The sequence below is a fragment of the Scyliorhinus canicula genome, chromosome 15 (assembly GCF_902713615.1).
Source record: "Scyliorhinus canicula chromosome 15, sScyCan1.1, whole genome shotgun sequence".
In the NCBI taxonomy this organism is placed as follows: domain Eukaryota; kingdom Metazoa; phylum Chordata; class Chondrichthyes; order Carcharhiniformes; family Scyliorhinidae; genus Scyliorhinus; species Scyliorhinus canicula.
Window position 1 is genome coordinate 65793890 of NC_052160.1, and position 25469 is coordinate 65819358.

General features: G+C 42.2%; 2 protein-coding genes across 8 annotated transcripts in view; one reads left to right on the plus strand and one right to left on the minus strand.

The window, feature by feature from the left end:
* brat1 (BRCA1-associated ATM activator 1) overlaps positions 1-21111 on the minus strand; it is a 47244-nt gene extending 26133 nt beyond the window's left edge. For 3 of the 7 annotated variants that reach the window (XM_038819750.1, XM_038819751.1, XM_038819746.1), the window contains exons 1-8: positions 20925-20975; positions 20022-20078; positions 18152-18301; positions 15992-16146; positions 14279-14426; positions 12361-12772; positions 9388-9507; positions 5305-5399 (exon numbers count right to left, since the gene is read on the minus strand). In XM_038819750.1, the coding sequence (XP_038675678.1) occupies positions 5305-5399; positions 9388-9507; positions 12361-12772; positions 14279-14426; positions 15992-16146; positions 18152-18278 (1057 nt within the window). In that variant the 5' untranslated portion in view covers positions 18279-18301; positions 20022-20078; positions 20925-20975. Of the gene's footprint in view, positions 1-5304; positions 5400-9387; positions 9508-12360; positions 12773-14278; positions 14427-15991; positions 16147-18151; positions 18302-20021; positions 20312-20858; positions 20877-20924 lie in introns of those variants that run through there. The other 4 variants (XM_038819748.1, XM_038819749.1, XM_038819747.1 and 1 more) reach the window with 4 other exon arrangements.
* A 192-nt stretch (positions 21112-21303) lies between these two features.
* Positions 21304-25469, plus strand: part of eif3ba (eukaryotic translation initiation factor 3, subunit Ba) — a 44599-nt gene continuing 40433 nt past the window's right edge. Inside the window, exon 1 of the mRNA XM_038819781.1 lies at positions 21304-21533. Within this exon, the coding sequence (XP_038675709.1) occupies positions 21416-21533 (118 nt within the window). The 5' untranslated portion in view covers positions 21304-21415. The remainder of the gene's footprint in view (positions 21534-25469) is intronic.

Sequence of the window (25469 nt, forward strand, 5' to 3'; positions counted from 1 at the left end):
TTATGGTTCGCCCGGAGGTGGCAACCGTTCATTGACTTCTTCGCGGAAAATTAATCGGCAGCAGAAGGGGGGGGGGGGGGGGGGGGGGGGGGGGGGGGAATAGTTTAGCTTACAGTAGGGGGTTAATAAAGGTGGAACCTGTAAGGGAGGTAGGCGGCTTTTGCACTATGTTTACAGTTTCATGTACATTGTTTATTGTGTTGTTATAACACCAAAAAATACCTCAATAAAATGTTTATTAAAAAATAAACTTATTTAAAACCCCTGTCTCCCAGTTGAAAACAAATCAGTGCTAGCAGTTTGATTAGATGTTGACATAAGACTAAGGACCATCATTACGGCATTACATAGGAACAGGAGTAGGCCATTCAGCCCCTCGAACCTGTCTCGCCATTTAAGATCATGGCTGATCTGTGGGCCATCTCCATACATCTGCCTTTGGCCCATATCTCTTACTCTTTTTGTCTGTCTCAGATTTAAAATTATCAACTGTCTCGCTTCAACTGCTGTTTATGGGCAAGAGTTCAAAACCTCGACCACCTTTGCGTGAAGAAGTGCTTCCTAACATCTCTCCTGAACAGTCTGGCCCTAATTTTTAGTCTATGCCCCTTAGTTACAGAATCTTCAACCAGTGGAAATAGCTTATCTTTATCTACCCTGTCTTTTCCTGTTAATATCTTGAACTATTTTCACAACCGGCTGCTTCCACAACCTGTAATTATCACAATGTGGATGGGGAGGTGTAAATTCAGTTTGATTCAGAACTCAAAAGTGTTTTTTAAGGGATTAGCTGGCTTTGATGGGGGGTTATGAATACAAATGTTTGTTGTATATGGGATTATGTACTTGAGGGAATTTGGATTGGATTGGATTGGATTGGATTTGTTTATTGTCACGTGTACTGAGGTACAGTGAAAAGTATTTTTCTGCAAGCAGCTCAACAGATCATTAAGTACATGGGAAGAGAAGGGAATAAAAGAAAATACATAATAGGGCAACACAAGATATACAATGTAACTACATAAGCACCGACATCGGATGAAGCATAGAGGATGCAGTGTTAATGAGGTCAGTCCATAAGAGGGTCATTTAGGAGTCTGGAAACAGCGGGGAAGAAGCTGTTTTTCAGTCTGTTCATGCGTGTTCTCAGACTTCTGTATCTCCTGCCCGATGGAAGAAGTTGGAAGTGAGTAAGCCGGGTGGGAGGGGTCTTTGATTATGCTGCCCGCTTTCCCCAGGCAGCGGGAGGTGTAGATGGAGTCAATGGATGGAAGGCAGGTTTGTGTTATGGACTGGGCGGTGTTCACGCTCTGAAGTTTTTTACAGTCCTGGGCCGAGCAGTTGCCATACCAGGATGTGTTGCAGATAGGATGCTTTCTATGGTGCATCTGTAAAATGTGGTACGGGTTAATGTGGACATGCCGAATTTCCTTAGTTTCCTGAGGAAGTATAGGCACTGTTGTGCTTTCTTGGTGGTAACGTCGACGTGGGTGGGCCAGGACAGATTTTTGGAGATGTGTACCCCTAGGAATTTGAAACTGCTAACCATCTCCACCTCGGCCCCGTTGATGCTGACAGGGATGTGTACAGTACTTTGCTTCCTGAAGTCAATGACCAGCTCTTTAGTTTTGCTGGCATTGAGGGAGATTGTTGTCGCTGCACCACTCCGCTAGGGTCTCAATCTCCCTCCTGTATTCTGACTTGTCGTTATTCGAGATCCGGCCCACTATGGTCGTATCCTCAGCAAACTTGTAGATGGAGTTGGAATCAAATTTTGCCACGCAGTCGTATGTGTACAGAGAGTAGAGTAGGGGGCTAAGTACGCAGCCTTGCGGGGCCCTGGTATTGAGGACTATCGTGGAGGTGGTGTTGTTGTTCATTCTTACTGATTGTGGTCTGTGGTTCCAGTTGCAGAGTAGGGAGCCAAGTCCTAGGTTTTGGAGCTTTGATATGAGCTTGGCTAGGATTGTGACGGAGCTGTAGTCAATAAATAGGAGTCTGATGTAGGAGTCCTTGTTGTTGAGATGCTCTAGGGATGAGTGTAGGGCCAGGGAAATGGCGTCTGCTGTGGACCGGTTGCGACGGTATGCGAATTGCAGTGGATCAAGGCATTCTGGGAGTATGGAGGTGATGCGCTTCATGATCAACCTCTCGAAGCACTTCATTACGACTTAAGTCAGGGCCACCGGACTGTAGTCATTGAGGCACGTTGCCTGGTTCTTCTTTGACACCAGTATGATGGTGGTCTTCTTGAAGCAGGTGGGGACTTCGGAATGGAAGAGGGACAGGTTAAAGATGTCTGTGAACACCTCTGCCAGCTGGTCCTCGCAGGTTCTGAGTGCACGACCAGGGATCCCGTCCGGGCCCGTCGCCTTCCGAGAGTTCACTTTCAGGAAGGCCGATCTGACTTCGGAAGCTGTGATGGTGGGTATGGGTGAGTTATGGGCTGCTGGGGCACTCGACAGCGGATTGTTGGTTAAAAGTATTGAATGGGCTTTTAACAATGATTGTATTTTTATCTAGTTAAGTCTGTAGTAGATAGAACTTTATTTTATTTCAGCTCAGCTCCTGAGGTCTGCCTTTGGTGGAGTTGGCTTGGATGGTGTAAAGGCAAAAGGTTGGTTGTGTGGGACATGGGCTGGCCTGAGTTCGCATGAGGAATGAAGGGGGCCATAAAGGAACATGAGCTAGAGGGCCTAATATTGAAGTCACAGAGAGTCAAAGCAGGCCTTTTATCCAGCCCTTCTTGACACTCAGGAGCCGATTTCTGCCTCTAAACTGTTTATGGAAGCGGCGGACTGAACTCCAGCATACACCTGTGCTTCCCCTCCCAGAATAAAGATCCCTCAATTCAGAGCTCTTTTTTCTGAGGCAGGAGTGGTGAACTGGAACATTCCCCCGACTCTGCACACCCACTCAGGATTAACAATCCAGGCCCAAGTTCCAATCATGGGCTCTTCACCAAATCTCTAATCTCTTAAAAGAGGCCTAGAAACTCAGGTAAAAGTTCAAGAAATCTGCACCCTCAAAAAAAAAAGTAACAGATGAGGACTTTAAATACAATGTACTGTTCCTTATCAAAATAAGGTTTGAAAGAATTCTTTTTCCGAGGAAATATTTGCGGTTTTAATACATTTTCCCCATTTCAATGATACACATTGGGGGTAATTTTAACCCCCAGATATGCGTGGGTTTGGGCCAGGTGGAAAGTTAAAATTCTTTATATTTCAAACCAGAACACAAACTGCCTGGAACCTACCCATTTCTGGTTTTGATGTATGTGGGTGACCAATTAGCACCCATTAGGAATATTAGTAAATGAAAGCTAATCAGGTTTCCCTGGTCTCAGGAAACCCGGCAGATAAAAAACAACAGGGCAGAATCCTTTGGGCCTTTTCTGCACCAACCAGCATGCCCTTGCTCAGGCTGTGACGACAATCTAGCCCTCCCCATCCCCCACCTCCCCAACTACACTCTAACCCTGGTAACCATCTCCTGACCCCCAAACCAGGCTCAAACCCACCTGCGATTACTATCTTATAATAATAATAATCTTTATTGTCACAAGTAGGCTTACATTGCAATGACATTACTGTGAAAAGCCCCCAGTTGCCACATTCTGGCGCCTGTTCGGGAACACAGACAGAGAATTCAGAATGTCCAAATGACTTAACAGCATGCCTTTCGGGACTAGTGGGAAGAAACTGGAGTACCTGGAGGAAACTCACGCAGACAAGGGGAGAACATGCAGACTCCGTGCAGGCAGTGACCAAGCCGGGAATCGAACATGGGAACTTGGCGCTATGAAGCCACAGTGCTACCGACTGTGCTAACGTCCTGCCCCCCCATTCAGACTTAAACCCTTTTCCCTCCATCTTGATCCCCAACCATGCTTGAAAACATCTTAGGCCATCCTTTCATTCAATGATCACATTCTACTGCACATACCACCTTTCCCTTCATCACCACAATCTACTCCTCTTGACAACCATCCTGGTCCATCAAACAATTCCACAGTTACCATTTTCACCCCCATCATGATTACTTGCTCAACCCATCACAAGACATACATACTCCTCTACTGTGTTCTTCTGCTGCAGACTGCCAATCAGGCTGGTTGCCTAACGAGCAGGAAAGCCTGCAGCAAATAAAAACTGAAGAACATTCAGGAAACCTGCACTTCAAGGTTTCCCATCCATAACTCTCCCCTGCTCTGAACATATGCCTCTGAAAACTGTGGAGCCATCGCATCAGGAGTTCCAATAAACAATTGATCAGATGACATCAGGCAGGAATACTGTAGTCTGTTGTAAATTCTCTCCAATTACATTGAGCATATCATGATTATTTACGCAATACCGACAATCAGCATGAAATATTTCTGCATTAGATGCCCGGTCAATTTCAAGACTTAGAAAGGCCACCAATCTGTTTACAATCGGAGCAAGCAGAATGACCAATATTTGTTGCACGTGGACCCCAAAATATCATACTTCTACAATGAGAGGAAAGATTAATAAAACTACAAGTAAGACTACAAGAAAACTGTAAGAAGTGTGTTTGTGTGGCCTTTGCCTCCCTGATGGCTCAGAGGCGGATTTTGCTGGGATGGAGGGACTCGAAGCCTCCAAAGTCGGGGGTTTGGGTCAGTGACATGGTAGGGTTTCTTAAGCTGGAGAAAATTAAGTTCGCCTTAAGGGGTTCGTTACAGGGGTTCGCTCGGAGGTGGCAGCCATTCGACTTCTTCAAAGAAAATTGACCGTCAGCAGGGGAGGGGAGGCATGGAAGGGATGGATAAGGGCAGGGAATCCAATGTATGGGTAGTTAAGGTGTGGGGAGTTGTGTGTTATTGCAGGGTCCTTGAGTGAGTTGGATCTCTCTGTTTAGAATGTTAAAATTATAAATGCTTCAATAAAATATTTTCTAAACAAGAAAAGAAGTTTGTTTGTGTGCGTTGGGTAGTGGGCAAGAGGAAAGGGATTACTACAGCTCATTCAACTCCCTTGGTGCTCTACCCCATCAAATCTTCTCTTTACTCACATAGATTTAGCTTCCTTTTCATCCCAACCTCTCTGTGATTTAAAGCCAACAATCATTTTCCTGCTTTCCCCAGTTTCTATACCGTTCAAATGTTGGTACTAAAGAATGTACTTAAATGCATAAATACTATTTGGCCCAGGAGGCACATTGGAACATTTACAGATATAGAAATAATCCTTCCCTCAAATCATTCCTCTGCCCAGATGCTGGCTTTTCACAATTCCTGCACAGGCAGATTGATGGATAATCATATACACAACATACCTGTATCTTCCTGAGGTTGAACAGAAGTCACAGTACCGATGTAATTCAGCGGTTGAAACAATGCTGTTGCAGCTTGCATCCTCAGTGACTTCGGACTACAAAAAAATATACAGTCAAAGGGATTGCTGAACCAATAAATAAAGGTTCCAATTACATGTTGCCTTCAAGCATACAAAGACTCCAAATTATCTAATAATGTCATAGATATGCTCAGGCTGCATGAATCTTGGTGTTTAGCCAAAAAGAACATCATTCTTCTAAGTGGAATAGATCTTTTTAGACTAACAATGGCCATAACATTGCAATTCAGGGGAGGCAATGTCTCAATTTAATGTTGTGCTATTGACAACAAATTATCTGAAAGGTGGACTGGAAACAATGTAAGGATTATTTTCCTGATGGGAAGGGATATTTACCTGATTGGATGTCTTTACAACAAGGCATTGTTTTGGGGGAAGATGATTCCCTACTGAATGGTCGGAGAACTAAACAATGTATTTTAAATAAGACTGCATCCATTGGTGTTCAAATCAATCCTTTTTTTTCCTTCTTTTTTTTAATAAATTTAGAGTAACCAATTCATTTTTTTTTCCAATTAAGGGGCAATTTAGCGTGGCCAATCCACCTACCTTGCACATCTTTGGGTTGTGGGGGCGAAACCCACGTAAACACGGGGAGAATGTGCAAACTCCACACAGAACAGTGACCCAGAGCCGGGATCAAACCTGTCATCTCGGCGCCGTGAGGCAGCAGGGCTAATCCTCTGCGCCACCGTGCTGCCCCTTCAAATCAATCCTTACCTTTCATGACTACACAACAGTGACCACTTAAGATATCATCACATTTAAAGTGTAATCTTTATTCAGTCAGGACGCTTTCAATGTCTTTGCCCCTTCAAATGCCATTTTTATCCACAGTGGCATCCATTTATTATAACCATGTTCCCCAGCACTAGTGTAACATGGTCACAATTTCAATATCTCCCTTTACCTTTCAGAACATTATTTATATATGTTTCTGGTAAAGTGATAGTAAATTTTGATTCTACATGCTTGTGTCAGAGAGAGTATGGTGTGGTACAGTGGATTGGTTGAGATTGCTAAAATAAAAATTCTGGTTTGGTTGTAAAATAAGAAAAATGCCATCCTTAGTGAAATAAATCCCTGCAAGGAGTGGAAGCAGCCACCACTTGATAATAAAGCTGATTTTATTTATTAAGTCTTCTAAAAAAGAATAATTTTAATATATAAATATGGAGCGCAATAAATTAACTTAAATTGTTTGCCTCCGGTAATTTAAATTGGCAATATGCTTGAATAGCCTTCATAAAGAGAAAATACTCAATTTATTCTCCCAAACTGAAATAAAATTCAGGTCCCTGAAGAACAGTGTTCAAACATATTGCATCACTCATTAATCTTAAAAACTCAAGATTATTTCCATAAATCTCTTGTTCAAAATAAATTTATATTCTCTTTAAATGCAGACTTGATGTGAGATTTCTGAAAAATTACATTGATGAAAAGTGGTCAACACAAATTGAATTTCATATCTATCAATACAATTAAAGCTTTGCATATAGCATGCATCACAAATTCAATGTATAGCGTGGTATATTAAATGTGTCCATACATTAACAAATTATCACAATTTCCTTATTCAAACTCAGATGTGCATGAAAGACTACTCTTAAGGAAATCAATCTATCAGTTTATGGTTGGTTGGGTTTTTGTTATGTTGGTTTTGTGTAATATCTTCTGTGGGTAATGTGGGTTTGGTTATAAAATTTACTATAAAATGGAAGATTTTTAATAAAAAAATTTTAAAAAGAAAATCTATCAATTATGAATGAGGAACCTGCACAATTATTATTAATAATAATAATTCAAACTCAAGTTCCCAATCTATTGGCAGTCGAGACCACACAATATCATAGATCCCTACAATGCAGAAGGCCATTCGGGCCCTCAAGTTTCCACCGACCCTCTGAAAGAGCACCACCCTATACAGGCGCAATCCCCTATCCCCACAATCCCATCTAGGGGTAATTTTGCATAAACAATCCACCTAACCTGCACATCTTTGGACTATGGGAGGAAACCGGAGCATCCGCAGGAAACCCATGCAGACACGGACAGAATGTGCAAACTTCACACAGTCACCCGAGGTTGGAATCGAACCAGAGGCCTTGGTGCTATGAGGCAGCAGTGCTAACCAATGTGCCACCCCAAACCAACTACAATGTGCAAATTATTTATTGACCAGCTTCAACTATCATTATGTATCATTATAAAATAATTCTTTGAAATTGGGGCAAGAACATTAAGAGAACCTGTTTAGGTCACTAATTATTTATTAAAAACAACTCCAAATTGTTTCCCCAAATATGTCTGGTCTTCTTGGATTTGAGATCAGCTGCATTTCCCACTTCCATCATACACCTGGACCTTGTTGGAATAATCTAGCAGCAGACACTCAAAGTGCACTAGCATCACTCCGCATATATCACACCGATAGATTATTACTCCCACCGTGTTCATAACTCTAAATGCACCAAAACTCCCAGATGCAGCTTATACTTGACCATTGAATCTTATAAAGTACTGCTGAAAAACAAAACGTTTTTGTTTAAACTTTTTCTCTTGCACTCAGCACAATTCACAAGGAAATACTAATGTCAAGGGAAACAGCATTTATACCGAGAAGGGAGTGCTAATTGGTTGGCAAGTGGACTCTGATTGGTGGAGACTGCTGTGGAGAATGCACCAGTTTATGCTAAGAACTGTTTGAATTTTAAACCTGACAGCTTGACTCTGGTTGGGGAATGAAACAGCGAATGGTTGTCACTAATTTTGTTTAGCTGAAACAAGGCGTAAGGTGTATGCATGTTCCTTCTGTCTGCAAAGAACAGCTTCCAATATATGCAAAGGCGCCACATTGCAAGCTTGACTGACAATCTTAAATTGTTTGCCTGCGTTATTCTTAGCATACTGAGGATTATTTTGCAAATGTTGTCCAATTGCAGAATCAGATCTAAGATTGGAGAAACAGCTGCTTTTGACGTGAATGGAGGAAGTCTCTTGCTTGGCCTTTACCAAAATGGTGTCCGGTCAGACCCACACCAGAATTGTGTGCATGGTGCTATTTTAGATACAAGCTGAAAAGCGGTGCACTATTGGTGTTGAATTGCCAGTGTGCAATATTTGAATGAAATAATTATATAAAAGCATATATCAGTTGCATCATTTTTGAAAATAAAAAAGATTAAGTTGACAATGCATCAGATAGGCAAGTACGTTTTCAGCTGGGTACAGGGCTCAAGACTAGGATGAGGTCTAAATATTGCAGCAGCCAACGTACAACCATATGGTATTTTCAGTTTGCGAGACACCTTCGCTTATTCGGCAAGCATGACCCTGACCTTCCTGTCGCTAGCCATTTTTAACTCACCATCTTGCTCTCATGCCCACATGTCCCTGCTTGGCATGCTGCAACACAAACTGAAGGAACAACGCCTCATCTTCCGAGTGGGCACTTTACAGCCTTCTGGACTCAACACGGAGTTCAACAAATTTATACTGTGAACTTCCCCATCACCTTGACCCTTTAAAAAATCTCAAAATGTCTTTTGGCCCCGTGCATCCACCCATCCCCACAGGGCCAGCGGTCACTTGTTCTTTACTTTTGTTTTTGTGTCGCACTGATATCTGTTCTGCTATTACCACATTCAGCTATCTTACATTTATGCCATTATTAGCATCTTCTATAGTTTTTAACACTGCCATTAACACTTAAACATCTGTGTGCAGTCTGTCCTTTCACCTATCACTGATCTGTTTTGCTCCACCCCCTTCTCTAACAGTATAACATCATATTTCTCCCTCTCTTTAACTCAGAAGAAGACTCATACGGACTGAAAATGTTAACTCTGTCTCCCCAGACTTGCTGAGCTTCTGTTTTTATTTCAAATTTTCAGCATCTGCAGTATTTAGCTTTCATCATTATGGTATTTTCACTGAACAGCATATACCTAATTTACTCTACATTTATTTGTAACTGAAGTGAACGCTCAGACTTCCATACCAGCTCTTGAGCTTTAGGATCCCTGAAGCTAACGTCAATGCTTCAGCCTGATTCAGTAATCTCAATAAGAGACTTAGTAAATCCCAGATCTTAGGCTCCAAGACGTCACATGGAACTGTTCTGCAGGATAAAATGAAAATAATCCTTTTTCACTCCATACACAGCTCTTACAAAAAAGAAATCACACATCAGCAAAAGATACTTGTAGCAATCACAGTGTCATAGATATTTATCTACGTTCCCATCAGTATTTGTTTCATTATCCCTGATTAGGGTTGTGGTATCATTCAGGCACAATGCCAACTGGCATGAGTAGAAAGTCTGATTAGCCATTTTTCTACCTCCTCTGCATCACACAATTGAGTGTGATAAAACATCCCCTCAGGGTACAAGGATATAAATGTGATTGCAATTAAGCTGCAGTTTCAGCTGTGAAGATTGTGAAGCTTCACTCCACTCATTTTTTATTCTGCAAATATGATGGCAAATTCACAATGGATTATATGTTACAATGTTTATATCTGTAAAAGTCAGTGGCTAATTTTCACCTCTTTGTTCATTCTTTTACTCAGGCTGCTACTCCTGTCATCAATTGTTAAATTACTAATAAAATGCCAGGATAACTCCCCTGCTTCTCTTCAAAATAGAGCCATGGGATTGTTTATTTGAGAAAGCAGAGAAGGCCTTGGTTTAACTCTTTGAAAAACACCTCTGACAGTGCAACACTCCCTCAGTACTGTACAACACTGCTAAGTGTCCGGAGTGGGACTTGGACCCAAAAACTTCTGACTCAGAGTTGAGAATGCTACCAACTGAGCCAATGTTACTGATAACCAAAATGCCTATTCCTGCTCTTAAGTTATCATCAATAAGCAGTGAGTTGGCACTCTCAAACATTCCCATAGTATAGTCTCTTGGGTTGACATATGAAATAAATTTAGAAAATATTGTATTTAGAACAGCAATCAAAGACACTTTTAAGACCATAAGACCATAAGACATAGGAGTGGAAGTAAGGCCATTCGGCCCATCGAGTCCACTCCGCCATTCAATCATGGCTGATGGGCATTTCAACTCCACCTCCCAGCATTCTCCCCATAGCCCTTAATTCCTCGCGACATCAAGAATTTATCTATCTCTGCCTTGAAGCCATTTAGCGTCCCGGCCTCCACTGCACTCTGCGGCAATGAATTCCACAGGCCCACCACTCTCTGGCTGAAGAAATGTCTCCGCATTTCTGTTTTGAATTTACCCCCTCTAATTCTAAGGCTGTGCCCACGGGTCCTCGACTCCTCGCCTAACGGAAACAGTTTCTTTGCGTCCATCCTTTCTAAGCCATGTATTATCTTGTAAGTTTCTATTAGATCTCCCCTTAACCTTCTGAACTCCAATGAATACAATCCCAGGAACGCCAGCCGTTCCTCATATGCTAGACCCGCCATTCCAGGGATCATCCGTGTGAATCTCCGCTGGACACGCTCCAGTGCCAGTATGTCCTTCCTGAGATGTGGGGCCCAAAACTGGACACAGTACTCCAAATGGGGCCTAACCAGAGCCTTATAAAGGCTCAGTAGCACATCGCTGCTTTTATATTCCAACCCTCTTGAGATAAATGACAACATAGCATTCGCTTTCTTAATCACGGATTCAACCTGCATGTTTACCTTTAGGGAATCCTCGACTAGCACTCCCAGATCCCTTTGTACTTTGGCATTATGAATTTTCTCACCGTTTAGAAAGTAGTCTATGCTTGGATTCTTTTTTCCAAAGTGCAAGACCTCACATTTTCTCACGTTGAAATGCATCAGCCATTTCCTGCACCACTCTCCCAAACTGTCTAGATCCTTCTGCAGCCTCCCCACTTCCTCAGCACTACCTGCCTGACCACCTAACTTCGTATCATCAGCAAACTTCGCTAGAATGCCCCCAGTCCCTTCATCCAGATCATTAATATATATGGTGAACAGCTGCGGCCCCAACACTGAACCCTGTGGGACACCGCTGGTCACCGGCTGCCATTCCGAAAAAGAACCTTTTATCCCAACTCTCTGCCTTCTGTCAGACAGCCAATCCTCAACCCATGCCAGTAGCTCACCTCGAACACCATGGGCCCTCACCTTACTCAGCAGCCTCCTGTGTGGCACCTTATCAAAGGCCTTTTGGAAATCCAGATAGACCACATCCACGGGGTTTCCCTGGTCTAACCTACTTGTCACCTCCTCAAAGAATTCTAACAGGTTCGTCAGGCACGACCTCCCCTTACTAAATCCATGTTGACTTGTTCTAATCCGACCCTGCTCTTCCAAGAAATTAGAAATCTCATCCTTAACGATCGATTCTAGAATTTTACCAACAACCGAGGTTAGGCTAATTGGCCTATAATTTTCCATCTTTTGTCTTGATCCTTTCTTGAACAAGGGGGTTACAACAGCGATCTTCCAATCGTCCGGGACTTTCCCTGACTCCAGTGATTTTTGAAAGATGGTTAACTCTCAACTACTTCTTATGCTCAAAAATTGTAACCTCCCACAGGACACACAAAATGTGACGCAAGTAACATCATGTCAGGATACAGAAGGCGTTACTTGACAATTTGCCAAGGAAATGCACTTAAGCAGACAAGAGCCGGAGGCAGTTTTACCCCCAAGAATAAGACATTTGCTTCCAAAGGTTTTCGACCTAAAAGCTAACCCAACTAGAATGAAAAACATTCATCATGCCTCTTTACCTCTTTCTCCACCTTTTAGATGCTCCTTAAAACCTACCTCTTTGACCATGATTTTGTTCATCTTCCCTAATATTTCATGTGGCTGTGTCAAGTTTTGATTTATAACCCTTCTCTGAAATGTATTAGACATTTTACTACATTAAAGGCAGTATATAAAATACAAATTATTGTAAGTTCTGGTAGAAAATAAAGCAAATTTCTGCTCATCACAGCTTCACCAGATTTATTTTTGCTGCTACGCTTACCTGGATACATTCAAGAAAAGCTTTGTTAAGGGTTGACCAAGTCCAGTCAGGTCACCCTTTAAAAGTAATTTTATACTTTCTTCTATTTTAGGCCACAATGATACGATGGCAACTGGATAGTTGGTTCCAGAAACCATGGATAGTAGTTTCAGGGCTTGCTGGATGTTAGAAGTGACACCCGACTTCAGGAAATCTTCAATGTGCCCAGTAATGGCATAGACACAATCTGACCAATCCACAGAATGCAAAGCGGCAACTGTGTCATTTAACTGGATTTTGCTGCCATTTCCCAAAAAAGCAAGTTCAGAACATTGTAAAGAGAAAGACAAAATATTTGCTAAAAGGTGACTAGCCGTCGAGGCCACAAATATGCTCGGGTCCTTCTGAAGCCGTATAATCTCGTCAATACAGTCTGTTGGCAAAACGAGAAAGTAAATGTAATTCTTTGTTGAAATTAGAAACAGGACAATATAGCAAGTTTTCTGATAAAGTAGAAATTCAAACAGAATGCTACCCTTAAAAGTACATGAGTTGCATCTCACTGGTATTGAAAACTCTTAAAGTAAATGGAATGGGTCAGCAAATTCAGTGATCTATTTGCCTAATCATAAAGCTACTAGTGACATTCCCAAATTTGGAAACTAGAAAGCACCCGACGTAAACTTTACGGCCCTGGCAGACCCCAAGAACAACCTGAGTTAATGGTTTGCCCAGTAACTCAAAGTAATGAAGGTACTGTGTTTTCCTGGTTGTAGATAGCCAAGTGTGTTGTATACTGGTAGAGTGGAGGAATACTATTTCCCATTGCCATCCTAAATAGACATTCTCCAACTTTCAAGGCAAATCCCACAGTCGGACATAAAGTTTGAATTATGGCACTTTCACATTACTGTGCGTGCACAAATTTTGTTAATCTGCTTGGGGGTGATCTTATTAATAATAATAATAATAATAATAATAATCGCGTATTGTCACAAGTAGGCTTCAATGAAGTTACTGTGAAAAGCCTACTTATGACAATAAGCGATTATTATTATTATTATTATTAAGATCACCCCTAAGCAGATTCTTGTAGAGGTCTATAAAATAATAAATGGCATAGATAAGGTAGATAGTCAACATCTTTTCCCAAAGGTAGGAGAGTCTAAGACTAGAGGGCATAGGTTTACGGTGAGAGGGGAGAGATACAAAAGAGTCAGGGGGGCATTTTTTCAGAGCGTGGTGACTGTCTGGAACGAACTGTCAGAGGCAGTAATAGAGGTGGGTAAAATTTTGTCTTTTGAAAAGCATTTAGACAGTTAAATGGGAAAGATGGGTATAGAGCAATATGGGCCAAAAGCAGGCAATTGGTATTAGCTTAGTGGTAAAAACCAGGCGGCATGGACAAGTTGGGCTAAAGGGCCTGTTTTCATGCTGTAAACATCTATGACTCAATGTGAAATCAATTCCACAATTTAAAATGGGCCAAATTCGATAGAACCAGCAAATCAGGTTTTATAGAACTATTTTTGAAGCCGATCCGACGAGAGGACATGACATCGGCCTGATCCAAACTTTAAAAAAGATGTTGGCAATAGCATAAATATGAAAATTGTGAAAATTCAGAGACAGTTATTATAAATCTGTGATACAAGACAAAATAGGTCATAGTTTACAATCTAAGTGACAAGCACAGAAGGTGGGCAGAAATAGCCAGAGACAAACAACCTCCTCAATCTGTACAGATATAAAATGGGAGAGCACAAGGAAGTAATACCACATATCTTCCTGTTAGTTTTATCGGCTATGCATCCACCCGAATTGTTTCAGTGGTCTCAATAGATATTTACAACAGACACTGTGTGCATATTTAGTGCATATTTTAGCAGAACGCACATTTGCCTACAAAAATAAGATTGGAGAGAGTTTAAGTGATTACCATATTTACAGAGAAATTGAATCACAGCTTCATGCTGCAGCATATTTTGGATCCCTAAAAGCCATCCGCATCTTACAGTTGCTTCCTCCCATGTTTCTGACCCAAGGCTTGCTGGACTCCCAAACATACTGCTCAGAATCCCATCATTCTGGAATAACAAGGTTATTGAAATTGTAGCAACACTTTTGATGAATAAAATACAATCAAAAATGAATTACTTAATTGACCAATTCCCCGCTCCCCGACAGCTCGAATATTTCTTCCGCAAATTAAAAAAATAAAAATCACCACGAAGAGAATTATAATCGGATGCTCTGTCAACATTGACCAGAAATTGAACTGACAGTCAAATAAATACTTTGGCTGCTGCTGCGAGTAACTAATCTCCTGACTCCTCAAAGCCTGCCCACCATCTACAAGGTACAAGTCAGGAGTGTGATCGAATATTCTCCACTCGCCTGGATGAGTGCAGCTCCGACAACACTCAAGAAGCTGGACACCATCCAAGACAAAGCAGCCCATTTGATAGCCCACCCTATCAACAAACATCCACTCCCTCCACAACTGACACACTGTGGCAGCATCGACAAGATGCACTGCAGGAACTCACCAAGGCTCCTTGGACAGCACTTTCCAAATCCAGGGCCACTGCTATCTAAAAGGACAAGGGCACCACTACTTGGAAGTTCCCCCAAGTCATTCACCATCCTGACATGGAGATATATCGCCATTCCTTCATTGTCGCTGGTCAAAATCCTGGAACTCCATCCCTAACAGCACTGTGGGTGTACCTCATGGACTGCAGCAGTTATAGAAGACAGCTCATCACCGCCTTCTCAAGGGCAATTAGGGATGGGCAGTAAATGACAATAACATCCACATCCCATAAGTGAATTTTTAAAAAATCTTATGGAACTGACTAAATAATTCATAACTTGTAGACTTTCTGGAAGTAACATCCTCCCTTCCTATCACCACAAAAACCAACATAGTACGAGTCACGACAGGGAGAACACCATTCAGCATGACTTCCTGAGTCTTGGCAGCTGGAAACATTGCCGTCAAAGGTGGAACATTTAAAAATCAGATTTGTGCAAGAGACCAGAATTGAAAAAAAAAACCACAGCTATCTCTGACAAGAAAGGGACAAGGCCATGGAGGGATTTGAAAATAAAGATGGAAATTTTTAAAAACGTGGTGTTGCCTAACTGGGAGCCAATGTTGGTCAGTGAGTACAGGGAAGACCGGTGAATAGGACTTGGTGTAAGTTAGGCAACTGAGTTCTGGATGCGTTCACGGCTAGGGATTGCTACTCATACATAGAGTATGTGTGTTCATTACATTTCAAGATGTCCAGCAAATTAAAGAACAAAAACAGAAAATGTTGGAAATACTCAGTGGGTCTGGCAGCATGTGAAAAGGTTAATTTTTTAAGATTTGCACCCTTTGCTAAACTGAACAATATTTTGGGGTGTAAATCGCTTTTCAAGTTTAGAGAAATTTGGTCTGTATCGTCAGCATTTTCGTTTTGAATTTTAACCATTTTCTTGGTGTTTCTTTCCCTTTGTACAGAAAGACGTTTTTTCTGACCATAACATTTTAATTATGGGAACATTACCTGAATTTAGCAGTCATAATTAATGATCACAAGCAAGCAATTCAGCATCAAACAAAATAACTTAAAAACTAATTAATTGTTTTCTACTTACTTACCTCCAACTCATGGAAATAGTTTTCTGAAGCTGCAAAGAGTCCAGTCAGCCTCATAATGAAGGAGAGGGTGCTCGGGTTAAGGTCCCTCTGCTTGGGTATATTTACAATTATATGTGTCAGGCATGGAATCCTCTGAAGAATATACAATTCAGTTTCTGATGGGAGCCCAGAAAAAAAAGTCAATAAAATCTTACATAGATTTAATGTCTGATATTATTACTATAGTTTACAATGCTTCTGTATTTTAATCATTGGGACTCCTTAGCCAAGACCAATTCATAGAATCCCTATGGTGCAGGAGGAGGCCATTTGGCCCATCAACCCTCCAAAAGAGTACCCTTCCTAGGCCCACTCGCTCCTCCTATTACGTAACCCCACCTAACCGTTAGACATAAGTGGCCAATCCACTTAATCTGCACATCTTTGAACTGTGGAAGAAATCGGAACATTTGGGGGAAACCCACACAGACACGGGGAGAAAGTGCAAACTCCACACAGTCACCCAAGGCCGGAATTGAACCCGGGTCCCTGGCGACGTGAGGCAGCAGTGCTAACCACTGGCTACCATGCTGCCCAGGTTAGGTGGATCGTATCCCTCTATTCCCAACCTATTCACGTATTTGTCAAGATGCCCCTTAAATGTCACTATCATCCCTGCTTCCACCACCTCCTCAGGCAGCGAGTTCCAGGCACCCACTGCCCTCTGTGTAAAAACTTGCCTCGTATATCTCCTCTAAACCTTGCCCCTCGCACCTAAACCTATGCCCCCTTGTAATTGACCCCTCTAGCCTGGAAAAAAGTCTCTATCCATTCTGTCTATGCCCCTCATAATTTTGTAGACCTCTATCAGGTTGCCCCTCAACCTCTGTCGTTCCAGTGAGAACAAACCGAGTAAATTCAATCTCTCGTCATAGCTGATGCCCTCCATACCAGACAATATCCAGGTAAATCTCTTCTGCACCCTGTCTAAATCCTTCACATCCTTCTGGTAGTGTGGCGACCAGAATTGAACACTATACTCCAAATGTGGCATAACTAAGGTTCTATACAGCTGCAACATGACTTGCCAATTTTTATACTCAATGCCCCGGCCAATTAAGGCAAGCATGCCCTATGCCTTCTTGACTACCTTCTCCACCTGTGTTGCCCCCTTCAGTGATCTGTGGACCTGTACACCTAGATCTCTCTGACTGTCAATACTCTTGACGGTTCTACTATTCACTGTACATTCCCTACCTGTATTAGACCTTCCAAAATGCATTAACTCACATTTGTCCGGATTAAACTCCACCTGCCATCTTACGTAGTCTTATGTGTTAGCGACTCTACCTTATATCAGTTGTGCCAACAGGGGAGTCTGCCATCCGTAAAGCAGTGGCACAATTTATTATGCCAAGGATATTCCCGCGAAAAACAAAAGTAGGGCAGCCAGGCAAATGAATGAGAATGCCAGATCAAACTATAAATCAAACAGATCCACCTTAACAGAAGTCCAAAGAGGTCGATGAGCATTTTTGTCTGTGGAAATAACATCTCGATTTCAATTCAGAATCATATGTTACTTGAAGGTGTATGGGCCAAACAACTCCAAACCACCTTTCACTCAATAATTTAAAAAAAAATTTAGAGTATCCAATTTTTTTCCCTCCCAATTAAGGGACAATTTAGCATGGCCAATCTACCTATCCTGCACATCTTTGGGTTTGTGGGGGGTTAGACCCACGTAGACATGGGGAGAATGTGAAAACTTCACACACACAGACATTGACCGGGGGCCGGGATCGAACCCGGGTCCTTAACGCTTTGAGGCAGCAATGCTAACCACTGTGCCACCCACCTTTCACTCAATATGATCAGAACTCGCATTCATTTGCAATGCCAACTCAATTCCTCATAGGTACATGTCTAGCATAATTTGGAATCCTCATTTGGGAAATCCATAGGTTGGCTGTTGTGGGGACTTGGATACATTAGTGGAGTAGAAATATTGCTGCAGCAGAATGGATGCCAATTATTTAAAAAGCACAAACTGCACCATTTCCAGTGCTAACTTACCTTGATATGTAGAAAGAAAATGTATTAAAATTATGCAAATCAGGTTACTTTCAAACTCAATGTTGGTCGAGTTAATTGTGTTTTAAGAAAACTGATTACAGTTACCGTTTTTTGTTATTGCCTGGAAACAATCAAGCAGCTTCTCCAGACAGGTATCATCAACAACTGACTGCCTACTGTCTCCTAATACTGCACAAACACGGGGCAAAAGCTCCACATACTCGCTTTCCATTCTCCAACTATATGAGAAATTATCTGGGGAAATGAAAACAAAATGTAAATCCTTGTGTTTTTTTATAGTCTTCCAATATGCCTACCCTAGAATATTGCTAACAGCTTTAAATACGCTACAATTATTAGCTAGTACCTGTTGAGCATATCACGCTGCAGAATACAGTAGTTACATTTTCTAAAAAGCTCACCTTCAAAGACAATTACCCAAATACTGTTTAATCAACATTTCCATCTTTTGTATTGTAAATTATTTACTTTTTTTATAATTATGGTGATTTCTTTGCATCAATTTTGCCACATATCAAAGTAAATATTCCAGACACTCAACAAGTATAATTTTGATCAAAACTTATGTTCATTAATAATCTTTATAATCTGTATTATTGTCACAGGTAGGCTTACATTAACACTGCAATGAGGTTACTGTGACAATCCCCTAGTCGCCACACCCCGGCGCCTGTTCTTGTACACTTCAGAACATCCAATTCACCTAACAAGCACGTCTTTCGGGAAGTGTGGGAGGAAACCAGAGCACGCGGAGCAAACCCATGCAGACACAGGGAGAACGTGCAGACTCTGCACTGTGACCCAAGCCGGGAATTGAACTTGGGACCCTGGCGCTAAAAGGGTAAAATACTGTGGATGCAGGAAATTTGATATAAAAACAGAAAGAGCTGGAAATACTCATCAGATCTGGCAGCAACTGTGGAGACAGAAATTGATTTAACATGTCAGGTCGATGAATCAGTTCTGACAAAGGGTCACTGATCTAAAATACTGTTAACTCTACTTCTCTTTTCACATATGCTGCCAGACCTTCTGAGTATTTGTATAATTTTCTGTTTATCATAACATTCATTCATTGTTCAATTGTGCAACTAAAATAGGTGAAATGGTGAGGGCTATTGGTAGAGAACATTCAAGAATCAAATGTACCCTGCAGCCAAATATGAAGCATTTATGGACAATTTGTTTCAAGGGAGATCAAGGATGGTACTGACAATTAATTGGGAGAAACGCATGTATTCTTTAGAATTTCCAGTAGAAAAGTTAGGTCCTTCTTTTAAATTTCAGAGCTTGAACAATGTGTACATATAAAGCACAGTCACAATGAAAACAGTTGTCAATGCAATAGTAGGCGTTAAGAAAATGTTCTTCGCATGGACACATACTTTCCAAGTTGAACAGCTAAGCAATAAGAAGTAAAAAGGAGATTTGGAGAGATAGATTTGGGAGATAACAAGGGCCAGAAACAGGAGGACATAGTGGTAGCCCAGTCAGGGGAATAGTGGGTGCAGGCCCCAGCTGCAGAAGACCTCAGATAGGATTGAGGAATGAGACTGAAAATTAATTGAAGATAAATTGCATTAATATCCACAGGTTCAGATGAAGGCAGTGAATAAGATTCCTGTGGGGTGAGGTGGGAATCCAAGTTGCCAACATTTTTCAGGTGGAACAGTGGTTTTGTAATGGACCATCATGACAACAAATTTAGCCTTGATGCATAGACACAAAAAAGTCGATGGTTTCAGAATATCTTTGTTCCATGTGTGCAAAAATGTTTTTGTTACACTTTTAAATTGAACATTGATAAGGCAGACTCTATAAGACAAATATGCAATTACTATTCTGTAAAATACAAAATCGGAACTAAGAAAATCGGTTGTGGATAATAAGATCTAATTGAAAACATATTACATTGACGGCTAATGTATCTGTCCCACTAGAAGAGAAAAATTACCTTTTCCTTTGACAAGATGATCAAGGAAAATATGCAAAATATGCAGATGTCAGAAATCTAGAAATATAAACAGAAAATGGTGGAAATACTCAGAAGCTTTGGTGACATCTGTGGAGGGAGAAACAGAGTTAACATTTCAGGTTGATAAGTTTTCATCAAAAGTAAGGTTTCAAGGGGCTGTCATAAATATAAGGCAGTCGGCATGGTAGTACAGTAGTTAGCACTGTTGCTCCACAGCTCCAGGATCCTAGGTTTGATTGCTGGTTTGGGTCACTGTCTGTGTGGAGTCTGCAGGTCCTCCCCGTGTCTGATGGGTTTCCTCCGGGTTTCCTCCCATAGAGATGATTCGCCATGATAAATTGCCGAGTGTCCCAAAAGGTTAGGTGGGGTTACAGGGGTAGGGTGGAGGTGTGGGTTTAAGTAGGTTGCTCTTTCCAAGGGTCGGTGCAGACACGATGGGCCGAATGGCCTCCTTCTGCACTGTAAATTCTATGAGCCATTATTAAATCTCATAGGGAGAGTGGGTACAATAGAACTCCCTTCAAAGGATACTTGAGGCGATTGGCATGAATGGATTTAAAGGCAAGACTACAGAAAAATATACTGCTGGCTTGTAGTTAAGGAAGGAGGGAGCTGGTGCGGGCCATAAACACACAGGCCAGAAGGGCCTAACAGCCTGTTTCTGTATTGTGCAATCTGGATCATTCCATGTCAATAAAACACATTGCAAAGTAAAACGACACTGTCCTGAGGTGCCCAGTCAGAGCTGGAGGACGATTAAACTCCAGCCTCCCGCTCCACCACAACAACTGCTGCTGCTGCCATAAAATGACAAACCTTTGGTTAACAATCTGTCTAAAGTGGAGAGCGTGTGAACGAAAACAGTAACAGAGCACAACCTACCAGATCTGCCTCACTCGACAACCTGTAGTTGGGGGTCGGCCCGACTGGACTAAAGCTCACCCAAAGGGGGAGTGGTGTAATGCCCCAACACAAACCCTCAACAACCGCATCAATATTCTGTCAGAAACCAGCTCATGTAATACCAGAGATTAATGATCTATCTCTGAAAGGGATAACCGTTTAACAGTCATCATTTCACTCTAAATCCTGGCTTGAAGCGAACGAATCACCCCTCTGGATGATTTGGAAGAGGCCAGCCAGCTGGGTCTGCGACTCGCGCGCTCTCTCTCCTCAGCCCGTTCGGAGGCGCGCAGAGAGTCCCAGGTTCGCGCGCACGTCCCCTCCCGGACACGCGCCCCTCTCCTGGACACGCGCACTCCCCCTTCCTCTCTCTCCACCTCCCTCGCCGGGACCCGCGCACGCTCTCCCCAGGAGACGCACGCGCCCGGCTCGCTCGCTCTTTCTTTTTCCGGCCGCCGAGCGAGAGGAGAATGAAGGAGACGAGTGACGATGAGGCCCGGGAGGCTGAGGATGAGGTGGCAGAGTTGGAGGAACCGGAGGAAGGCTTCAGCGACCCTGAAGATTTCGTGGAGGACATCTCGGATGAAGGTAAAGGGAAGATAATAAAACGATGGGGTCGAGTTTTATTCTGTTGGCGGGGCAGGGTTCAAGCGGCGGCAGCAGATCAGAGACTGAGTCCATGTGCGTTTGGGAGTGATTGGAGCCTGCGGCCCAGCCTGGGCCCGGAGCCGGCTTCAGGGAGCCGGGTAGAGCAGACAAGACAGGCAGGCAAGCCGGCCTGAAATTGGATTTATTGATCTCGGCCACACCGTTCATGCAGACTGACGATTATTACTATAGATTAGATATTTTATGCTAAAGCAAGAAAAGCTGTTGAATATTTTTAGAATAACATGCACAGGGCAATATAAGTTAATGCTGTCTGATGCATGATTTAATCAGGGTGACAATTATACTGTATATATTTTTTTCCCATTTAAACGAGGGAAGGCGAGGTTTTCTTTACTAGTTTTGTTGAAAATATGATTCAATTCATTTCAAATCACCAACCCCCAGCTGACTTGTCCTATTACAAATGTATATCCTGGAGAAACAAATTACAATTTGAATGCAGTGAAAGCACTACACACCGTTGTCATTGCATGAATGTGGCATACATAATTGCAAAGGTCTTTAATCACTTTAAATATCATGCGAGTTTTTGCAACCTGTTTTGGGGGTGGAGCAATGGTATATCTGATCCATTTAAACTGAGATGAATGCACAGCTTCATTGAGGTAGAAGAAAATGTTGATTTGGTTTTAGTGTGCTTTTTCTCGTGAATTGTAAGGTGACATGTCTGATTTGAGATGTCGTAACAGTAGAAAATCAAATAAAACTTGAAATCTATAGTAAGTCTTTGATCATGCAACACGAAAAGTGTATTCATGTTTTAGTTAATAATGCAGGTACTTCATATAGAACTAACTAATTGTTCAAGAGGATGAATGACCTGATCAGAAACATTAATTGGAGGTGAATATTTGTGGTTGTGGTCCATACAGCTGATGATTATGCTATGGGACAATGAATGAAAATGCTGGAATTATTCAGACGGTCGGGTAGCATCTGTGGAAAGAGAAGTAGAGTTAACATTTCAGATTGATTTTTCATCAGAACATCTGATTGAATCAGCTGTGGCACAGTTTGTAGCACCCTTGCCCTTTGAGTCATAATATCCTGGGTTCCAATCCAACTCCAGGGGACAAAAATTAAGTTGACACAAGTGCAGTATTGAGGGAGTACCATTATTGCAAATGCCCTCCTGACTTTAAATTGAGGTCCCATCTGCCTACACGGGTGGGTGCAAAAGATCCTTGGCACTCTTTCAAAGGAGAGCAGGGGTGTTATCCCCCGTTGTCCTGGCCAATATTTATCCCTCAATCAACATCATAACATTATTACATATTAACTGCTTGTTATCACATTGTTATTTGTGCGAGTTTGCTGCACGCAGGTTGGCTGCCGTGTTTCCTGTGTTATAATGGTGACTATTTAATTTCATTGGTTGTGAGGTGCTTTGAGATATCTGGTGATCATTAAAAATGCTCATAAATGTAAGCCTTTTATTTCAGATTTCTAGCGCTTTCAGTATTTTTCTTTTGCATAAATGCATATATTTGTGTGACAACACATGACACGATCTTTTGTGGTGTCCAAAGGAAATCTAGCAACTCCTGTCATCAAGCATATGTTGCTCAGGATGGAATGTAATTCCCACCCTCTATTCATATCCCTTTAATCACTTTGTTTCCGATTCAATCTGACAGCCTATGTCACTGAGACTGCCCTGGTAAAAGTTATGAGTGCTATCTTTGCAATTTGTGTGTTATCCCTCCTTGTTTCCTTTATCTTTCTGTGGTTGCTGCTTCTGTTATTTGGTTGACCTCCGTAGCTATAGCCGTAGCTTCGTTCCATGGCTCCTCTCTGATGTAGCAAGCACATCTGCAGCAATAGATTGAGGGTGCTAGTCCTTTTCTCATTAGAACGGAGAAGGATGAGGGGAGACTTGATAGAGGTTTATAAAATGATCAGGGGAATAGATAGAGTAGACAGTCAGAAACTTTTTTCCCGGGTAGAACAAACCATTACAATTAGACTTAAATTTAAGGTGAATCGTGGAAGATATAGGGGGGATGCCAGAGGCTGGTTCTTTATCCAGAGAGTAGTGGGGGCATGGAATGCACTGCCTGGGGAAGTAGTTGAGTCGGAAACATCAGGGACCTTCAAGCGGCTATTGGATAGGTACATGGATTACGGTAGAATGATGGGGTGTAGATTAATTTGTTCTTAATCTAGGGCAAAAGTTCAGCACAAGGTTGTGGGCCGAAGGGCCTGTTCTGCGCTGTACTTTCTATGTTCTATATTAATAGTTTTTGTGCATCCCCACTTTTGGCCCTTTTTAAAAATTCTGCCTCATTAACATATTTCCTCATGCTGACATTACTGCATGTTGGGAATATTCAGTACTCTAGTCCATGCCCACATCTGTATTGTCAGATGGCTTACCAAGTGTCAATTCATAGGTGAATCTAGATAGTCTCCAAATGAATATTATGAGGATCCATACTGTTCTGTTTGTACTCCACTTAAAAATAATGCTCTCCTCTCTGTCTCCAGCTGCTCAATCTCTGTTGAATCAAACAGTCTGTTTCCTTGCTGGCCTGGTTAATCCTAACCTGTGCTTCAAGCCTACATCTTGTACATCACAAGGACTACTTCGACATCCTTGCCTGTATTTTGTTGCCACCACTAGTCATCCAAAATGTCACTTCCTCCGTGCTTAATTTGTTCAATATCTTCTCATTGGCCTCCTGTGCTCCATCCTTGGACACTAATCTCTGCAATCAGAAATGGACCCCATCGAATAGTTCCTTGGAGGAGGTGGGAATGATTGCCAATTTAGGTAATAGTTTCTGTTGCTTGCGTTTATACAATATCATCCTACAATATTTACCAGACCATAAGACACACCAGGATTTTAAAAGGTAATATTTGTCAGTAACATTCAGGTCACCAGGTGATGGCAATCATGGGTGACGTTTTCCCAGAAAGGAAGTGCATCTTATGGTCCAATAAATATGGTGCATGTGTTAGTATTTTTTAAAAACAAAATCTTTTTATTGGCATTTTCAACATTATATACATTGCCGTTCGTTTTCATTTATTGTACAGTACCCACAGGCTTCTTCTTGGGTTTCCCTATTTACAGTCTGACGCCGTCTGGCTCAGCGTACAATCCTCTCTACCCCCCCCCCCCCCCCCCCCCCCCATCTTCTTCACTGTTGCCCCCCATTCTTCCTTTCTTGCTGGGTTTTGCTACCTCACCTTGCTCCCCTGCCCTGGTCCTCCTTCGTTTTCCTCTTTCTGTCTTGTCCTGGCTATTTCTCCCTGGCTACTGGCTATTTATTTATGTGATGGCCACAATCAGCTCGCGGAACAGTCAGGTGAATGGCTCCCTTTTGTAGAAGCCCTCTTCCAACCCACTGCTGGTGAATTTGATTTTCTCCATTTGGAGAAATTCCGATAGGTCGGACAGCCAGTCTGTAGCTTTAGGTGGTTCTGCTGATCGCCAAAAGAGCAGGATTCTACGGCGGGTGATCAGGGAGGCAAAGGCAAGGGTGTCCGCCCTCCTCCCCATGAAGAGATCTGGCTGGTCTGATACCCCGAAGACAGCCACTTTCGGGCTCCAACTCATCTCCGCCACTTGGAATTTGCCTCAAAGAAGGCTGTCCAGTACCCAACAAGTCTGGGGCAAGACCAGAACATGTGGGCGTGGTTGGCCGGGCCTCCTTGGCACCGTTGTGTTAGTATTGTTAAACTTAAAATGTTGATGTAGCCTTGCCAATAAATCTTATATGGTGAGTTGATGTATCCAATTTGAATTTCTTTTTGGAGGGCTTTATCAGATAATGTTGCAGTTGGAAGCGTGATAACATTGTGCCTGCTTTTTGTAGGATGTTTTCCCATGTGGCATATATCATA